The following is a 17,168-nucleotide window of genomic DNA, read 5'->3' as shown; positions in this document are numbered from 1 at the left end:
CCCAGGCCCAACATGAGTCAACAGTGTGATGCAACAGCAAAAAAACACCATTCTAGGCTGCATCAATGGATGTCGAGTGTCCAGGTCAAAGGAAGAAGTGGCGCCACTCCCTTCTGCCTTGGTGAGACCACACCTGGAATACTGTGTCCAGTTCTGGGCACCACAATTTAAGAAGGATTCAGGCAGCAACCATTTTGCACAGGGGTTCTGTTCCTGACCCCTACATACATCAGCAGAGCATGCATAAGACCACCCCGTCCCATTCCGCCCCCAGCTCCATTTGGGGGCCACTTCAGGGTCGCCAGAAGCAAGCATGTATGTGAAGTGCATCAAGTGGACACGTGAAAAATGGTCGCTACCTGTACTGACCAGCTGAAAGGTGTGCAGAGGAGGGCAACCAAGATGATCAAGGGTCTGGAAACCAGCCTTATGAGAAACGGTTGAGGGAGTTGGGGATGTTTAGCCTGGAGAAGAGGAGACTGAGAGGACATATGAGAGCCGTCTTCAAGTATCTCAAGGGCTGTGACATGGAAGATGGGTCACACTGGTTTTCTCCTGCTCTGGAGGGTAGGACTCGAACCCATGGCTTCAAGTGACAAGAAAGGAGATTCCAACTAAACATCAGGAAGAACTTTCTGACAAAGCTGGAACAGTCCCCCACAGAGGGTGGTGGACTCTCCTTTCTTGGAGGTTTTTAATCAGAGCTTGGGTAGCCATTTGCCATGGATGCTTGAGTTGAGTTTCCTGCATTGCAGGGGGTTGGACTAGATGACCCTTGGGGTCACTTCCAACTCTTTATTTATTTATTTATTTATTTATACATACATACATACACACACTGCCCATTCGGATCAAGGCTGATACTTCATGGAAGGAGACTATAGCACTGATTTCCACCCACAAAGATTTTGAACAGGCACTAAATTCATTACCATGTTGTCTAAGAACTCTCTGGACCACAGTTCAGTGAAGGATGTTTCAGCTGCCACTGCATTTTTAAAACTGGGAGGCAGGCTGAGGGCAGAGGGGCAGAGGTGTGGTCTCTGCCATCCCTGCAAGTTACAGATTAACTCTTCTCATGGAATAGCCAAGGTAAACTGTAAAGTCCTCATTTTGGAAAGTCAAGATCTGGAGGGGGGAAAGGACTTCTGCAAGATGGAGGAAGAAAAAATGCAAGATGACTTCCGGACATATAAAGGTAAATATTTTCTCCTTCTCTTTGGCACTTAAGCACAAGCTTAATTCTGTCGCAGTTAAGAGAGTTGACTGTGGCAAGGAAGTCTCTGGCTCAGATCTCAATTTGACACTATTGTACCTTGTCCAATAGTTCATTTGTGTGTGTGTGTGTGTGTGTGTGTGTGTGTGTGTGTGTGTGTTTGTTTGTTCTGTCTTGTGGTTTTCCCCCTGTTTTCTGTGCTGCAACTTATGTGCTTGTCTAATGCCACAAGACAGATTTATTTTTCAGCCAACAGGCTTTCAAAGATGCTTATTAAGTCTATGTTGAAAATATGCAAGGCAGGGCGGGAGGGGGGTGTTAGACAAGATGGAGTTAACGGGCCAAGAAATAATTGCTTTCACTATTCTACTTTAGGGAGCTGAGCACTTCCTGGTTCCACATATATTACTGGAAATTGAGGTTTGCACAAATAATGTGAATTAAAGCACTCTAGTCAACTTACTGCAACAAATTCACTTTTTATAAAAAAGATTTTTTTACAGTTAGGAAAGTGACAGGTGGAAATGCACTGAAAAATGTGCAGTGAGCAAATGGCTAATGGGAAGACCTGCAAGCAAATCCTTTGTCCCTCTTTTGTCACTGAACCTCCCTGCAAACAAAGGATGCCTGCTAAATAAAGACCTGTAAGCTTTGTAATAGCAAATCCGAATGAATGCTTAAGAAAAAGGCCAAGAAATCAGAGGTGGAGGGGCGAAAGTGGCTCCAGGGGCCCTTCCAAGACTGCTGCTTTATTGTGGGCATGTTTGTTTCTTAACCCCACCATAGTGCAAGATTTATTCTGCTTTATTAGTTCATAATAATAACCCCTCCCCCCACAAAACCAACACAAGGCTGCAGCAAGCAGCACAGCTGATACTTCAAGAAAGTTCCCAGACATCATGCAAGCGCAGTAAGATAGCAAGAAAGGCTGCACCGAGGCAAGTGTGATACCGCTGCACACCACCCCAGTCTCCGGGGGTGCAAGATCCCAGGGATCCCAGGCACTTACCAGGGGCTTGTGTTTCCTTTTGGAAATGAGGCGCAGCGGAGACTCTGGTGTCTTTATGATATATGGTTTATTTACTCCTATATACAACCTGAGCCTACGATGGAGGAGTTCACAGCAAGGGTCTTGTTTCTCCGGTAGCCACAACCTTGGATTCCAACAGAAATCAATCATTGCTCTGTCTCTTTCGCTTCCCATTTGCTGTTTTGCTTCTAGCTCACATCAGAGCAACTCTCAACTCTCAGTTCAGGCTTTATCCTTCCAACTACGGTATCTCTGAGCTGAGTGAGGGGCCCCACCCATTTGCCATCTAGCACACTTGCACCATTCAGGGATGACAGGGGCCTGGCACACTCATCACAATGCGCTCACAGTGGGTGCATATCCTCAACTCAAAGCACTTGCTGGAAACTCTGTTGGAATAAAGGTTCTTGCATGATTCCAGCAGTCATGGAACAATGGCTATATCTTTTTCTTCTTTTTCTTTTCTTTATTTAAAGAAAGAAGTTACCTTAATTTCGCCCGGAGGCCGGTCTTCCATGTCTGCATTCTGCTGATGGTCTCTGTCCTGGGAGCTGCTGTTTTCTGCATCGTGGCTCTTTCCAAAGGTACTTTGACCATTTTCCTCTTTATCGTTCAAAACATTTCATCTATAAAGGACATTGTTTCTTGGCTTTGTCTCCATCAGAAACAAAGGGAGGTGTATGTGTTGGTTTATTATTCTTTAATAACTATGAATGAATTTATATACAGTGGTGCCTCGTAAGACGAAATTAATCCGTTCCGCGAGTCTCTTCGTCTTGCGGTTTTTTCGTCTTGCGAAGCACGGCTATTAGCGGCTTGGCGGCTATTAACGGCTTAGTGGCTTTAAGAAAAAGGAAACAAACTCACAAGAACTCGCAAGCCCATAGGGAAATTCGTCTTGCGAAACGACTCAAAAAACGGAAAACTCTTTCGTCTAGCGAGTTTTTCGTCTTGCGAGGCATTCGTCTTGCGGGGCACCACTGTATTTATTTTAAAGATTTCTATGCTGCCCCTCAATATAAATATTTCTAGCACAACTGGCACAACAATAATCAGCCCTGCTCATAATGGCATAGGGTGTGAATCAATCTGACTAAACTAGATAGAAAAATAACTATCAATACCCACCTAAACAAAAATGAGCAAAATCACTAAATGAAGGGAATTGAAAGCTGATTTGTGCTCAGTTGTAGTGCTGCCAACTTTTGGAAATATGACCTGAAGCGCCAAGAGTCCTTGCCTCAGGGTCTCCAGGGGAGGGTAAATGGAGTCTAGCGGGAGGCAAAAATCCACTGCCAACATTTACCACTCCATTGGCAGGTGATGATTTGATAGGGGTCCTGTTTTGGCAATTGGGAGATTTTTAAGGGTTCATGGAGACAGACTTGCCACTGGTGGGGGTGAGGAAGCAGCAGTCTGCCATCATCTGTCACTTTTCTCCCCAAAATGTCCCAGTACGACATCCTTATGAAGTGGGTGGCATGTTGGCTGGCCCCCATCCACTAACTCAGGGTTCTTCAAACTATGGTCCCCATAAGTTTCTGGACTACGTTTCCCATTACCCTAGTGGTGGTCTGAGGGCCTCTAGTTGAAGTTTCTCCTGGTGAGAGAGCTGAATCCCACAGGCAGGTTCTTTCCTGCTTTCCTTGAGGGCTTTTACCACCTGATGTAAGAGGGGCAGAGGTAGGGATGGAAAGCCAGCGAAATTGCCCAGACCGAAAAAGGGGGCATATTGCATGCAGGTGGCACATTATTGAAGTTCTCTTATCTCCTGACTTCCCAGGCCAGGAGGAGCAGGGTGGGTTTTCGTGCATGTCTCCTGGTTAGACTGGTCAGTGAGGAAGGCCACACTCTCTTCTCTGAAGCATCCACCCCATCTCACCAAGTTGCTAAGCAATGGCCTGGGAGAGTAACTGTCCATGTTCTGCTAGGCTGGAAAGGGATGGCGAGAACAAGGATGCTGTGGGGTGAACTTCTAGCTTGCGGTGTCAGAAATGGGGCAGCAGGGGAGAAATATCCGGGATCCTCAAGTGAAACTTTATTGGATGACCAGGGGCTGGATCCCTAAGGCCTGGCTGGAGCTAAGAGCAGGGTAAGAGGAACCCAGACAACTCTTGCGTGAGGGAACCTTGGCTGGAAGAGTCGAGAGGCCCCAAAGGACAGAGCTGGGAGAGTCCAGGACCCACAGAGCAGAAGCAGACATCTGGGAAGGAAAAGCTGCCTCATCCCATGGTAGATCCTGGTGGTGAAGCGGCCTCTACAGAGCTGGCAAGGGTTCTGGTCTGTGTAGAGGCCCATAAAAGGTCTAATATAATGTTCCCATAGTTACTCGTGTTTCTGGTATCCATCACCCATCAACCCAAGCAAACATGGTCAATAGATTTCTGCACATGCGCCCTCAACAACATTGATTGACAGAACTGGCACTACAACAGGCGTCACATAATGGCCGTTCCACATTTATAAGAACTGGGTCTTCACCTGCACTTTGGAACTCCCAGGCTTCACTGTACTCTTTTTGGCACCTGCTAAAATATTCTTGTTTAGATAAGTCTACTCAATTATTTTAAACTAAGGTTGTGACTTTTTTCTTAATTTTATTGTTTTATCTTTTTGTAAAGCACTTTGAGGTTTACAATCAAGTGGTTTTATGAAATAAAATACTGTATTTTTCCATGTATAAGACTAGGTTTCCCCCTGAAAATAATGTCCAAAATTTTGGGGTGTCTTATACACGGGGACCATCCCCCATTTTCTTAAATCAGAGTCCCCCAAAGTAGGGGAAATCTTATATATGGGGGCGTCTATAACAGGAGTTGCAGTCCACATCTGCAGGGCCACAGGTTTCCCACCCTTATCATAGAATCCTAGAGTTGGAAGAGACCACAAGGGCCATCGAGTCCAACCCCCTGCCAAGCAGGAAACACCATCAGAGCACTCCTGACATATGGTTGTCAAGCCTCTGCTTAAAGACCTCCAAAGTAGGAGACTCCACCATAATAATAATAATAATAATAATAATAATAATAATAATAATTTATTATTTATACCCCGCCCATCTGGCTGGGCCTCCCCAGCCACTCTGGGCGGCTTCCATAAAAACCAAAAATACAATAAAATATCACACGTTAAAAACTTCCCTGAACAGGGCTGCCTTAAGATGTCTCCTGAATGTCAGGTAGTTGTTTATCGCCTTGACATCTGCTGGAAGGGCGTTCCACAGGGCGGGCGCCACTACCGAGAAGGCCCTCTGCCTGGTTCCCTGTAGCTTTGCTTCTCGCAATGAGGGAACCGCCAGAAGGCCCTCGGCGCTGGACCTCAGCGTCCGGGCAGAATGATGGGGGTGGAGACGCTCCTTCAGGTATACTGAACCGAGGCCGTTTAGGGCTTTAAAGGTCAGCACCAACACTTTGAATTGTGCTCGGAAACGTACTGGGAGCCAATGCAGATCTCTCAGGACCGGTGTTATGTGGTCTCGGCGGCTGCTCCCAGTCACCAGTCTGGCTCCCGCATTCTGGATTAGTTGTAGTTTCCGAGTCACCTTCAAAGGTAGCCCCACGTAGAGTGCATTGCAGTAGTCCAAGCGGGAGATAACCAGAGCATGCACCACTCTGGCGAGACAGTCCGCAGGCAGATAGGGTCTCAGCCTACGTACCAGATGGAGCTGGTAAACAGCTGCCCTGGACACAGATTTCACCTGTGCCTCCATGGACAGCTGTGAGTCCAAAATGACTCCCAGGCTGCGCACCTGGTCCTTCAGGGGCACAGTTACCCCATTCAGGACCAGGGAATCCTCCACACCTGCCCGCCTTCTGTCCCCCAAGAACAGTACTTCTGTCTTGTCAGGATTCAACCTCAATCTGTTAGCCGCCATCCATCCTCCAACCGCCTCCAGACACTCACACAGGACCTTCACCGCCTTCACTGGTTCTGATTTAAAAGAGAGGTAGAGCTGGGTATCATCCGCATACTGATGAACACCCAGCCCAAACCTCCTGATGATCTCTCCCAGCGGCCGCATGTAGATGTTGAAAAGCATGGGGGAGAGGACAGAACCCTGAGGCACCCCACAAGTGAGAGCCCAGGGGTCTGAACACTCATCCCCCACCACCACTTTCTGAACACGGCCCAGGAGGAAGGAGCGGAACCACTGTATAACAGTGCCCCCAGCTCCCAGCCCCTCAAGACGGTCCAGAAGGATGCTATGGTCGATGGTATCAAACGCCGCTGAGAGATCCAGCAGAACTAGGAAACAGCTCTCACCTTTGTCCCTAGCCCGCCGGAGATCATCAACCAGTGCGACCAAGGCAGTTTCAGTCCCATGATGAGGCCTGAATCCCGACTGGAAGGGATCCAAATGGTCCGCTTCTTCCAGGCGTGCCTGGAGTTGTTCGGCAACCGCTCGCTCAATCACCTTGCCCAGGAATGGAAGATTTGAGACTGGGCGATAGTTGGCCATCGTGGCCGCATCTAGAGATGGTTTTTTAAGAAGCGGTTTAATAACCGCCTCTTTCAGCGGGTCTGGGAAGGCCCCCTCACGGAGGGAAGCATTCACCACCCCACGAAGCCCATCGCCCAGCCCTTCCCGGCTTGCTTTTATTAGCCAGGATGGGCAAGGATCCAGGAGACAGGTGGTTGGTTTCACTCGTCCAAGCAGCCTGTCCACATCCTCGGAGGCAACAGATTGGAATTGATCCCACTCAACTTGACCAGACAGAACTCTTGCACTCTCCCGCCCCGGCCCTGCTCCCACGGTGGAGTCTACTTCTTCCCGAATCTGAGCGATTTTATCTGCAAAAAACTTTGCAAAATCATTGCAGGAGAACATGTGGCCCGTACTGGGCCCCGATGTTGCAGGTGGTTCCGCTAAATTGTGAACCACCTGAAAAAGTCTCCTGCTGCTGTTTTCTGCAGATGCAATAGAGGCGGTGAAGAAATTCTTCTTCGCCGTCGCTATCGCCACTTGGTAGGCTCGACGTTGAGCTCTAACCTGTGTCCGGTCAGATTCGGAATGAGTTCTCCGCCACCGGCGCTCTAGCCGTCTCAACGATTGTTTCATTGCCCTCAGATCCGTGGAAAACCACGGGGCTGTCCGGGCTCCATGCAATCGGAGAGGGCGCTTCGGAGCCAAACAGTCAATAGCCCTGGTTAACTCCACATTCCAGCGGGCCACCAGGGAATCAGCTGAAAGGCCATCAACATGGGATAAAGCATCCCCTACCACTCTCTGGAAACCATTTGGATCCATTAAGTGGCGGGGGCGGACCATCCGAATTGGTCCCACCTCCCTGCAGAGGGGATGGGTCGCAGAGAAGTCCAGTTGCACCAGGAAGTGATCTGACCATGGCACTTCTTTCGTTTCGCTTTTACTTAGTGTCAGATCACCAACATCCATAGAGGTAAACACCAGGTCCAAGGCATGTCCACGGCTATGGGTTGGGCCAGACTTATTCAGGGACAGCCCCATGGAGGCCATGCTTTCCACGAAGTCCCGAGCAGCCCCTTGTAAGGTCGTGTCGGCATGGATGTTAAAATCCCCTAGGACGACCAAGCTAGGTGTCTCCAGGAGAACATCCGCCACGACCTGAAGCAGCTCGGGCAGGGAATCCTTGGCGCAGCGGGGAGGTCGGTACACCAAAAGGAATCCTGTACTGCCCCTATTGCCCAACTTCCAGAACATGCACTCAGAAAACTGGGTCTTCCCAATAGGACGCCTGGTGCAAACTAATGACTTCCTAAAAATCACTGCAACCCCCCCTCCCCGCCCACATTACCTGGGTTGCTGTGCGTAAGAGAAACCTGGTGGACAAGCAGCGGCAAGAACAGGCCCATCTGCTTCATCCAACCAAGTCTCCACACTCCTTGGCAGCAAATTCCACTGTCGAACAGCTCTTACTGTCAGGAAGTTCTTCCTAATGTTTAGGTGGAATCTTCTTTCTTGTAGTTTGGATCCATTGCTCCGTGTCCGCTTCTCTGGAGCAGCAGAAAACAACCTTTCTCCCTCCTCCATGTGACATCCTTTTATATATTTGAACATGGCTATCATATCACCCCTTAACCTCCTCTTCTCCAGGCTAAACATGCCCAGCTCCCTTAGCCGTTCCTCATAAGGCATCGTTTCCAGGCCTTTGGCCATTTTGGTTGCCCTCCTCTGGACACGTTCCAGTTTGTCAGTGTCCTTCTTGAATTGTGGTGAATCATAGAATCATAGAATCATAGAGTTGGAAGAGACCACAAGGGCCATCGAGTCCAACCCCCTGCCAAGCAGGAAACACCATCAGAGCACTCCTGACATATGGTTGTCAAGCCTCTGCTTAAAGACCTCCAAAGTAGGAGACTCCACCACACTCCTTGGCAGCAAATTCCACTGTCGAACAGCTCTTACTGTCAGGAAGTTCTTCCTAATGTTTAGGTGGAATCTTCTTTCTTGTAGTTTGGATCCATTGCTCCGTGTCCGCTTCTCCGGAGCAGCAGAAAACAACCTTTCTCCCTCCTCTATGTGACATCCTTTTATATATTTGAACATGGCTATCATATCACCCCTTAACCTCCTCTTCTCCAGGCTAAACATGCCCAGCTCCCTTAGCCGTTCCTCATAAGGCATCGTTTCCAGGCCTTTGACCATTTTGGTTGCCCTCCTCTGGACACGTTCCAGTTTGTCAGTGTCCTTCTTGAATTGTGGTGCCCAGAACTGGACACAGTACTCCAGGTGTGGTCTGACCAGAGCAGAATACAGTGGCACTATTACTTCCCTTGATCTAGATGCTATACTCCTATTGATGCAGCCCAGAATTGCATTGGCTTTTTTAGCTGCCGCGTCACACTGTTGGCTCATGTCAAGTTTGTGGTCAACCAAGACTCCTAGATCCTTTTCACATGTACTGCTCTCAAGCCAGGTGTCACCCATCTTGTATTTGTGCCTCTCATTTTTTTTGCCCAAGTGCAATACTTTACATTTCTCCCTGTTAAAGTTCATCTTATATAATAATAATAATAATAATAATAATAATAATAATAATAATAATAATAATAATAATAATTTATTATTTATACCCCGCCCATCTGGCTGGGTTTTGGCCCAGTTCTCTAATCTGTCAAGGTCGTTTTGAAGTGTGATCCTGTCCTCTGGGGTGTTAGCCACCCCTCCCAGTTTGGTGTCATCTGCAAATTTGATCAGGATGCCCTTGAGTCCATCATCCAAGTCGTTGATAAAGATGTTGAATAAGACCGGGCCCAAGGCAGAACCCTGTGGCACCCCACTAGTCACTTTCCTCCAGGATGAAGAGGAACCATTGATGAGCACCCTTTGGGTTCGGTCAGTCAGCCAGTTACAAATCCACTGAGTGGTAGCATAGTCAAGACCGCATTTTACCAGCTTCTTTACAAGAATATCATGGGGCACCTTGTCAAATGCCTTGCTGAAATCAAGGTAGGCTACATCCACTGCGTTCCCTTCATCTACCAGGCTTGTAATTCTGTCAAAAAACGAGATCAGGTTAGTCTGACATGACTTATTTTTCAGAATCATAGAATCATAGAATCATAGAGTTGGAAGAGACCACAAGGGCCATCGAGTCCAACCCCCTGCCAAGCAGGAAACACCATCAGAGAACTCCTGACATATGGTTGTCAAGCCTCTGCTTAAAGACCTCCAAAGTAGGAGACTCCACCACACTCCTTGGCAGCAAATTCCACTGTCGAACAGAAATCCATGCTGACTATTGGTGATCACAGCATTCCTTTCTAGGTGCTCACAGACTGTTTGCTTAATGATCTGCTCCCCTCAGTAGGGAATCCCCTATCACCACCACACGCCTCCTCTTAGGTTTGGTCAGGGTTCTTCCATGAGCTGTCCGTTCCAAGGTCGCCTGCATATTCCCTGAGGACTGACTTTGCTGCTCGTCTTCATATACCTGATCGACTGTAATGAGGGAGAGATCCTCAAATGGAGTCTGCTCTTCGTCTTCCATGCTAGGGGAGAGGACCTCAAAGCGATTGTGTATTTCTAAGCAATCAGAGTGAACCCTGGGCCTCCTACTTCTTTGAGTCACGTTTCTCCATATATCTGGCTCCTGTGTTGGTGAACTAGCCTCCTTCTCAGGGGAGTCCCCTGTCTCCTTCTTGGTGGAGACGGTGTGCTCTGTTGCTTCCAAGAAGAGCTCCAGCTCTCTAATTCTTTGGAGCGTAGCTACACATTCCTCCAGTTGCTGGACTTTGTCTTCTTTTTTTTTTTTTTGCAAGTAAATTTTTATTCAGAATTTGTAAAAGAAAAAAAAAGGACAAACAAATACAAAAATAGACATTTTAACATAAATTATTCATCCTATTTTCATGCTATACAAAAAGTAAGCATACAATCATACAAAAAAAATAATATAAGCATTAGGCTCTACTTAGCCTTTGACTTCCCTCCACCCTTTTGGTAAGTATCAAATAAATCCCGGATTGCGTAATTAGTTTATTAAAGTTTATACTTATTAGCTGATAAAGTTTTTCTAATACCGCCAGTTCCTCCTATATATCCGTTCCAATATATTTCCAAAATTTACTCCAATTTTTTTGAAATTTCTGGTCGTCTTGGTCTCGTATTCTGCCTGTTAATCTATCTAGCTCGGCATAGTTAATCATTTTGACCTGCCAGTCACTTACGTTAGGTATATTTTCTGTTTTCCAGTTTTGTGCCAGCATAATTCTTGCGGCTGTGGTGGCATAGAGAAAAATTTTTTTATCTTCATTTTTTATTTCCTTACCCATAATTCCCAGCAAAAAGGCCTCAGGTCTTTTGGGAAAAGTATATTTAAAAACTTTTTTAAGTTCATTATAAATTGCTTCCCAAAAAACCTTCACCTTGTTGCATTGCCACCACATATGGTAGAGGTCTCCCTCCACTTCACCACATTTCCAGCATGTCTTATTTTCTGATCTATAGATTTTAGCTAATTTTGCCGGCGTGAGATACCATCTATAGAGCATTTTCCAGACATTTTCTCTCAAACTCGTACAGGCCGTAAATTTAATATCTCTATGCCACAATTTCAACCACTTTTCAAACTTGATGTTATAGCCGAAGTCAATTGCCCATTTAATCATTGCCTCTTTGACTTCCTCGTCTTTTGTATGCCATTCCAGTAATATGTTGTATAATTTAGACAATGTTTTGTTTTTACCTTCTATTATTTCTATATTGAATTTTGATTTCTTGTCCTCAAAGCCCATTTTTCTTTTATCTTGCTTTAACATATCATTCACCTGATGATACTGTAACCAACCGGTGAATTGATCCTTTATTTCCTCATAAGGTTTAAGTTTAAGCCCTTGTTCTGATTTTCTTACCAAATCTTCGTAAGTGGCTGTCTTCTCTTCCATGTTGGTTTTTTTTTTTGTTAAGACCTCTACCGGTGAGATCCACCATGGTGTTTTTCTTTCAAGAAGGTTCTTATTTCTTTCCCAGACCTGATATATTGGTCCCCTGAAAATATGATTTAAGAAAGCCCTGTGGACTTTCACCTTCTCATACCAGAGATATGCGTGCCACCCGTACCAATTATTGAAACCTTCTAAATCCAACAGGTCTCTGTTCTCCAGTTTTATCCAATCTTTTAGCCAAAGTAGGCACGCTGCTTCATAATATAAACTCAAATCTGGGAGAGCAACCTTTGGCAAGATGGCAAACATTGCGCAGGAACCGCAGGCGACTGCAGCTGTTCCCTCCCCCTCCATCTTGAGAACGTGTCGTTGGGGGTGGCTACAGCGGTCCTCCATCATAAAAAGCGTGAAGACAGGACAAATAACTCCCCCCCCCACAAAAAAACACCTAGGTCTCCCCCAACAAAGGTTTGAGACTAGCTCCCCTAAATCTAAAAGATGGATCAAACTGCGCGCCGCTGCCCTGCAAGCTCTGATAAACTCCTCCCACAGCTAATCACCTGACTCAACAGAAACCCTGCCCCCTCTTATATTAGGAGATAATTTGTTATACAATTAGCGTAATGCCAACTTCAAACCACTTTGTGATGTTTGGAGGGGTGTGGGAAAGGGATGCATTGTTTCAAAGTTAATTGATTGATTAGCACGACACTGACATTCAAAGTTATTACTAAGCATTTCATTGCTAAACCTCTCCTGATTTGCTGTCTCTCAAGAATAATAAACCATATCACACCTCCGTGCATCATAACGCCTGCCATTTAATATGTTTCATTTCAGCTCTAAATTTCTAACATTTCCCCCTTTTCCTCTTTTAAAATTTTAAGCAACAACACTTTCATCAGAACTGAGTGAATTGATTGATGAGAGTCCAAAGCCGCGAACAGGACATGATTATGAATGTAAGTCTTGTAACATATTGTTGCCTGCCACTCCAATCCCTGCACGGTGTGAGATCCAAGGTGTTCCAGATTCTCACCCAAGGTTCATGTTTCCTTTGGGAATGAGGCTTAGCGGAGACTGTGGTATCTCTATGATTTATTTACAAATACATATGCAACCCGATCCTACAATGGAGGGGATCACAGTATTAAAAACCCAAGAAGGTCTGGTTTCTCGCATAACCACAGCCTTGGATTCCAAACAGAAAAAATCAAACAATGTTCTCAATTGTTGCTCTGACTCTCTCTCCAGCATCAGGGAGCAGAGCTTGAAAGCTAGGGAGTGGTGCCTCACATAGCCATGGTGGCCCTCAGTGATTTTCTCTTATGAGCTTTCAAACCTCTCCTAATTGATCTCAAGTATAAAAGGAATATCAGAAGCGCCTTGCTGAACCTGTCCAAAGACCCTTTGAGTCCAGAACAGCACTCTCCACTTGCAATTCATGTTATATTTGAGCTTTCACGTGATCTAAAAGCCACTTCCAGAGTTATAGTGGAATATGGTGCAAGTTTAGCATTTGTTTCCATATTATTTGCAAACAGATTTTTTTCTGGAAGCAAATAAGACAGAAATGGGCACTAAACTTGCACTATACTCCTCTACAGTTCCAGAAGTGGCTTTTGTGAAAGCTCACATATAATACAGAACTTTACAGTTAGGGAACAGCATAGCCCTCAACCGTCCCAGGAAATGAGAAATCCTGTTTTTTCTCGTGAGAGCATGGCAAACATTTTGGGTGCTGCAATATTGCTTGATTTCGCACTGCAATTTTCCCCTAAGAAAAGTTTTTATTTGGGGGGGGAGGCAATCTCTTTGGGGCACTGTGCCCTAATAAAGTGTTTTTTCAGGACTGCAATCTTGCACAGGTCATGTAACTTGTGCAGACGTGCAGCCCCGGAAGATGGTGCCCCAGTTTTTTGTCATGACATGTTGGAGGGTCTGGAACAGTTGTTAAAACGGAATTAACTGCCATGTGAAAGCAGGCTGATTACCACCAGTCCCAGCCAGAATGTTCATTTTTGGAGGCAGCCAACTTCTGAACTTCCATTTTCTGGGAAATCACCAGTGCAGAGAGGAGTGTTTGTGGGCTTCCCATAGGCATCTGCTGACCACTGTGAGACCAGGATTCTGAACTCGTGGGGCCCTGGTCCTGATCCAACAGAGCTCTTCTTAGGAACGCGGGAGCTGCATTCAAACATCATCTGGAGGGCACCACTTTGCCAGCTCCTCCTCCTTGAAATAGATGGACGACTGCATAGCTAGATACAGCCTACTGCACTTTCTGTGCTCTCAGACATCTCTAAGCTTTACTTTACTTTTCAAGCCATTGGCTAATGTTGTCTCTCTTTCCTTTGCTCAGTGTTCCCATGCAGTCCTGACACTAGAGAATGGGAATACCACAATGGAAAATGCTACTACTTCTCCCTGCAGAAAACTAACTGGATGCAGGCCAGGGATGATTGCACTGTCAGAAATTCCAAGCTGGTTGTCATTGATAGTATGCCTGAACAGGTAAAAAGAAAGGAAACCGCCAGGGCTGGTGTGCTGGAGTTGGAGGAATCAGGGAAAGTTGGGGAAAACCATTGCACCCAGAGAGATTGGGGGGCTTAGTTGCCTTATTCCAACTTACTTGGCATGCATCTCCTGATCACAGCCAGGCTATAGTTTCCAAACTGGGCTCCAGAGAACCTGGGGTTTTCCTGAATGCTTATCAGGGGTTCCTCAAAAAGAAAATTGTGGACAAACATCTCTGAAAGTCACTTTGACCGCCACTATGGATGTTCCCCTGTATCAACATACTGTCCATTGTTGGCCCAGTGGCGCCCGGCACTCTTCTTAGCTGCGCCACTGAGCTGTCTGTGCCGGTCGAAAAATCCTCCAGCCTCTTTGGCCCTTTTAGCAGAGTATACACAGCGGTAGAAGCTGCTGCGCTGTGGGGGTAATAAATCAGAACGCACGCAAGCTGTTCTCTTATCTCCAACAGTCTTTAATTGTGTAGCATAACATCGTAAATTCAGCTTCAAACACCCGGCGACAATGCGCACATCTCTCCTCTCTCGAACAGAACAGAAAGAGAACTAACACACACAGTAAGATTCCCGTATGTGAAACATAACCACGCCTCATGATGTGAGACGTCACTCAGAACTGTTAACCCTGTAAGTTCTGAATCTCTTCACATTTCTGTACATCTGTACCTGGCTCTGAATGCCTTCAAGATTTTCCAGTGAATTCAACTTGGGAGGATTTGCCTCTTCCTTGATAAACCGGCTACTTGTGCTTTGTGCTGTACTGTGCTTTTCAACATAGAAACCTAGGAAGCAGCCTTAGATCACGTCAGACCAATGATCCATCTAGTTCAGGATTGTCTACATTGACTCTCAGGCAGGAGTCTTTCTCCAGCTCGACCTGAAGCTGCCAGGTGATGGATCCCAGGACCTTCAGGAAGCAATGCAGATGCTCTGCCACTGAGCTGCAACTCTTTCCGCCAGGTTCTGTGCTGGAGGGGCCTTGAGTGGCCAGCCATGCTCACCACAAAATGTTGCCACATGGCGTGCTTTCAGAGGGCCATCCAGCCAGGAAACTGCACCCTCTGCCAGGAGCCTCCAGCCCAATACTCCCTGACACCCAGCTTTCATTTCTTGCACACAAACAGCCGGGCAGTGTTTCACTGAGCATTCTCAGATCTCATTGAGCTGTTTTGTTTTTCTCCCCCGCCCCCCGACAAAATGTACTTCTGCTAACCTTAGGGACCACCACCAGTCTGTTGATGCCTCCTTCTTGCACATGGGTCATACTACTTTGGCTGCATAAAGCTCTACACTGATGCAGTACCCACTGATGCAGTTCCACTGAACCCTGTGGAACCCAACACAGCAATGGCCGAGAAACTGATTCTGGATCCTCCTAAAAGTCATCTTCCAACAGAAAGTCCATGTACTCTCATGGCCACATTTATCTGATTTTTCTTTCTCATGCAGAATTTCCTTATGACCCGGACCAGGAATGACCGTTATTGGATGGGCCTCACGGACATAGATACTGAAGGACTGTGGAGATGGATTGATGGCAGCAGTTACTACTCGGGCTTCACGTAAGCACTGAGCAGTTGTCATCCCTTTTGTTATGCAGCTGGTATCAAGTGCGGTCAAAACAAATTTGGAAATGGCATTCTCCTCTCAAATTCTGCCAGCAGGAATTCTCACATGACTGATGTTCTTTCAAGCATAACCTCACCAAAAGCTTCCTTCTACAGTGACTGTTCCCAGCCTTGGGGCCCCAAATGTTGGACTACTGTCTCCATCATCCCCAGCCAGCATAGACAATTATCCAGGCTGATGTGATTTGTAGTCCAACAACATAGAGACTCAAGGTTGGGAAATGCTTTTCTAAAGGGTCGAACTCTACATCCCCTTAAGTATGTCCTTGGATCCTTTTTTCATTTTTGAACTGAAATCCACCATAGACACTCTGAAAAATAGTCCTCATGGACTGCCTACAGCAAGATATGGCAGTGGAGATGATTTCAGTGAGAAAATGGCATAATGGGGAAGAGTGGAGCGCTGCAATCCTGTTCAAACACAGGGGCACAATGCAAGAACACCACTACCCCAATATATTTGTGACTAATAGCCAGAGGACTTGGATCACTTCTGTTGCATGATTAGACCTCTCAGGCACTATGACCCCCGTCCAAATCTCTCTTCCTGCACCCCACCCAAACTGCTTTTTGGCCATGAAAAAGACATCAAGAGGGAAGTCTATCAAATTCTGTATATCTTGGATTTTTGATATTTTTCAAAGTATTTAACATTCAATGCAGGTACTGGAAGCCAGGGGAACCGAATAACAGTGGGAACGAAGACTGTGCGCATCTCTGGGGTTCTGGGGAATGGAACGACGTCTACTGCAGCTACCTGTGCTACTACATCTGTGAGAAGCCCATGCCAAGCGGGAAGCAGGGCAGCGAGACCTAAGCACGGACCATCGCCCAGGCAGGCCTCTGAGGCTCAATGGCCAGGCGCTGTGGGATTTCCCCACACAGAAATGTCACTTCCCTAATATAATCAAAGAGGTGCTCTAAGGATAACTTGAGTTTAAAAACCATTTGACTACTTTTTGGTTAACTCCTGGCTGACGCTGAAGATCCCTGCTGACTACTGTATTCAAGATTTCTTCTCTTTAATTATTTTGGCACCTCAGCAGCAGCAGCTATGCCAAATGGATTTGATAGGCTTTCAGTTTGTATACCTTGAAGCTTGAAATAAACTGAAATTTGAACACTGAAATAAAACCCCAAGTGGGTGATGCTTGGTGAGATACTTTCACACCACGTGATGTTGGTCCCTCACTCTGCCTGAGTTCTGGAACACTGAGGTCCACTGTGGGCATGTGGGAAGGTATTTGTTTAGCAGCCTTTAAATGTGTATGTTCACCAGTAGACCAGTCCAGTGGGTAAAAAACAACAATAGCAGCCCGAAGCACCACCATGTGTGTCACAAAGGGCCCTGTCAGCAGTGTGTGGTGACAGATGGCACCCAGCAAAACATCACT

The 17,168-nt window shown here is 46.4% G+C and overlaps 1 protein-coding gene across 1 annotated transcript in view; it reads left to right on the top strand.

The window, feature by feature from the left end:
• Positions 1-16,928, top strand: part of LOC309527599 (uncharacterized protein) — a 34,803-nt gene extending 17,875 nt beyond the window's left edge. Inside the window, exons 7-12 of the mRNA XM_082214419.1 lie at positions 917-1,198; positions 2,723-2,830; positions 12,500-12,574; positions 13,975-14,126; positions 15,596-15,708; positions 16,438-16,928. Of these exons, the coding sequence (XP_082070545.1) occupies positions 917-1,198; positions 2,723-2,830; positions 12,500-12,574; positions 13,975-14,126; positions 15,596-15,708; positions 16,438-16,591 (884 nt within the window). The 3' untranslated portion in view covers positions 16,592-16,928. The remainder of the gene's footprint in view (positions 1-916; positions 1,199-2,722; positions 2,831-12,499; positions 12,575-13,974; positions 14,127-15,595; positions 15,709-16,437) is intronic.
• Positions 16,929-17,168: the final 240 nt, after the last annotated feature.

This window comes from Podarcis vaucheri (assembly GCF_965113315.1).
Source record: "Podarcis vaucheri genome assembly, chromosome: 2".
In the NCBI taxonomy this organism is placed as follows: Eukaryota; Metazoa; Chordata; class Lepidosauria; order Squamata; family Lacertidae; genus Podarcis; species Podarcis vaucheri.
The sequence above is the reverse complement of the archived record's forward strand: the minus strand, read 5'-3'. Positions and strand labels throughout refer to the sequence as shown.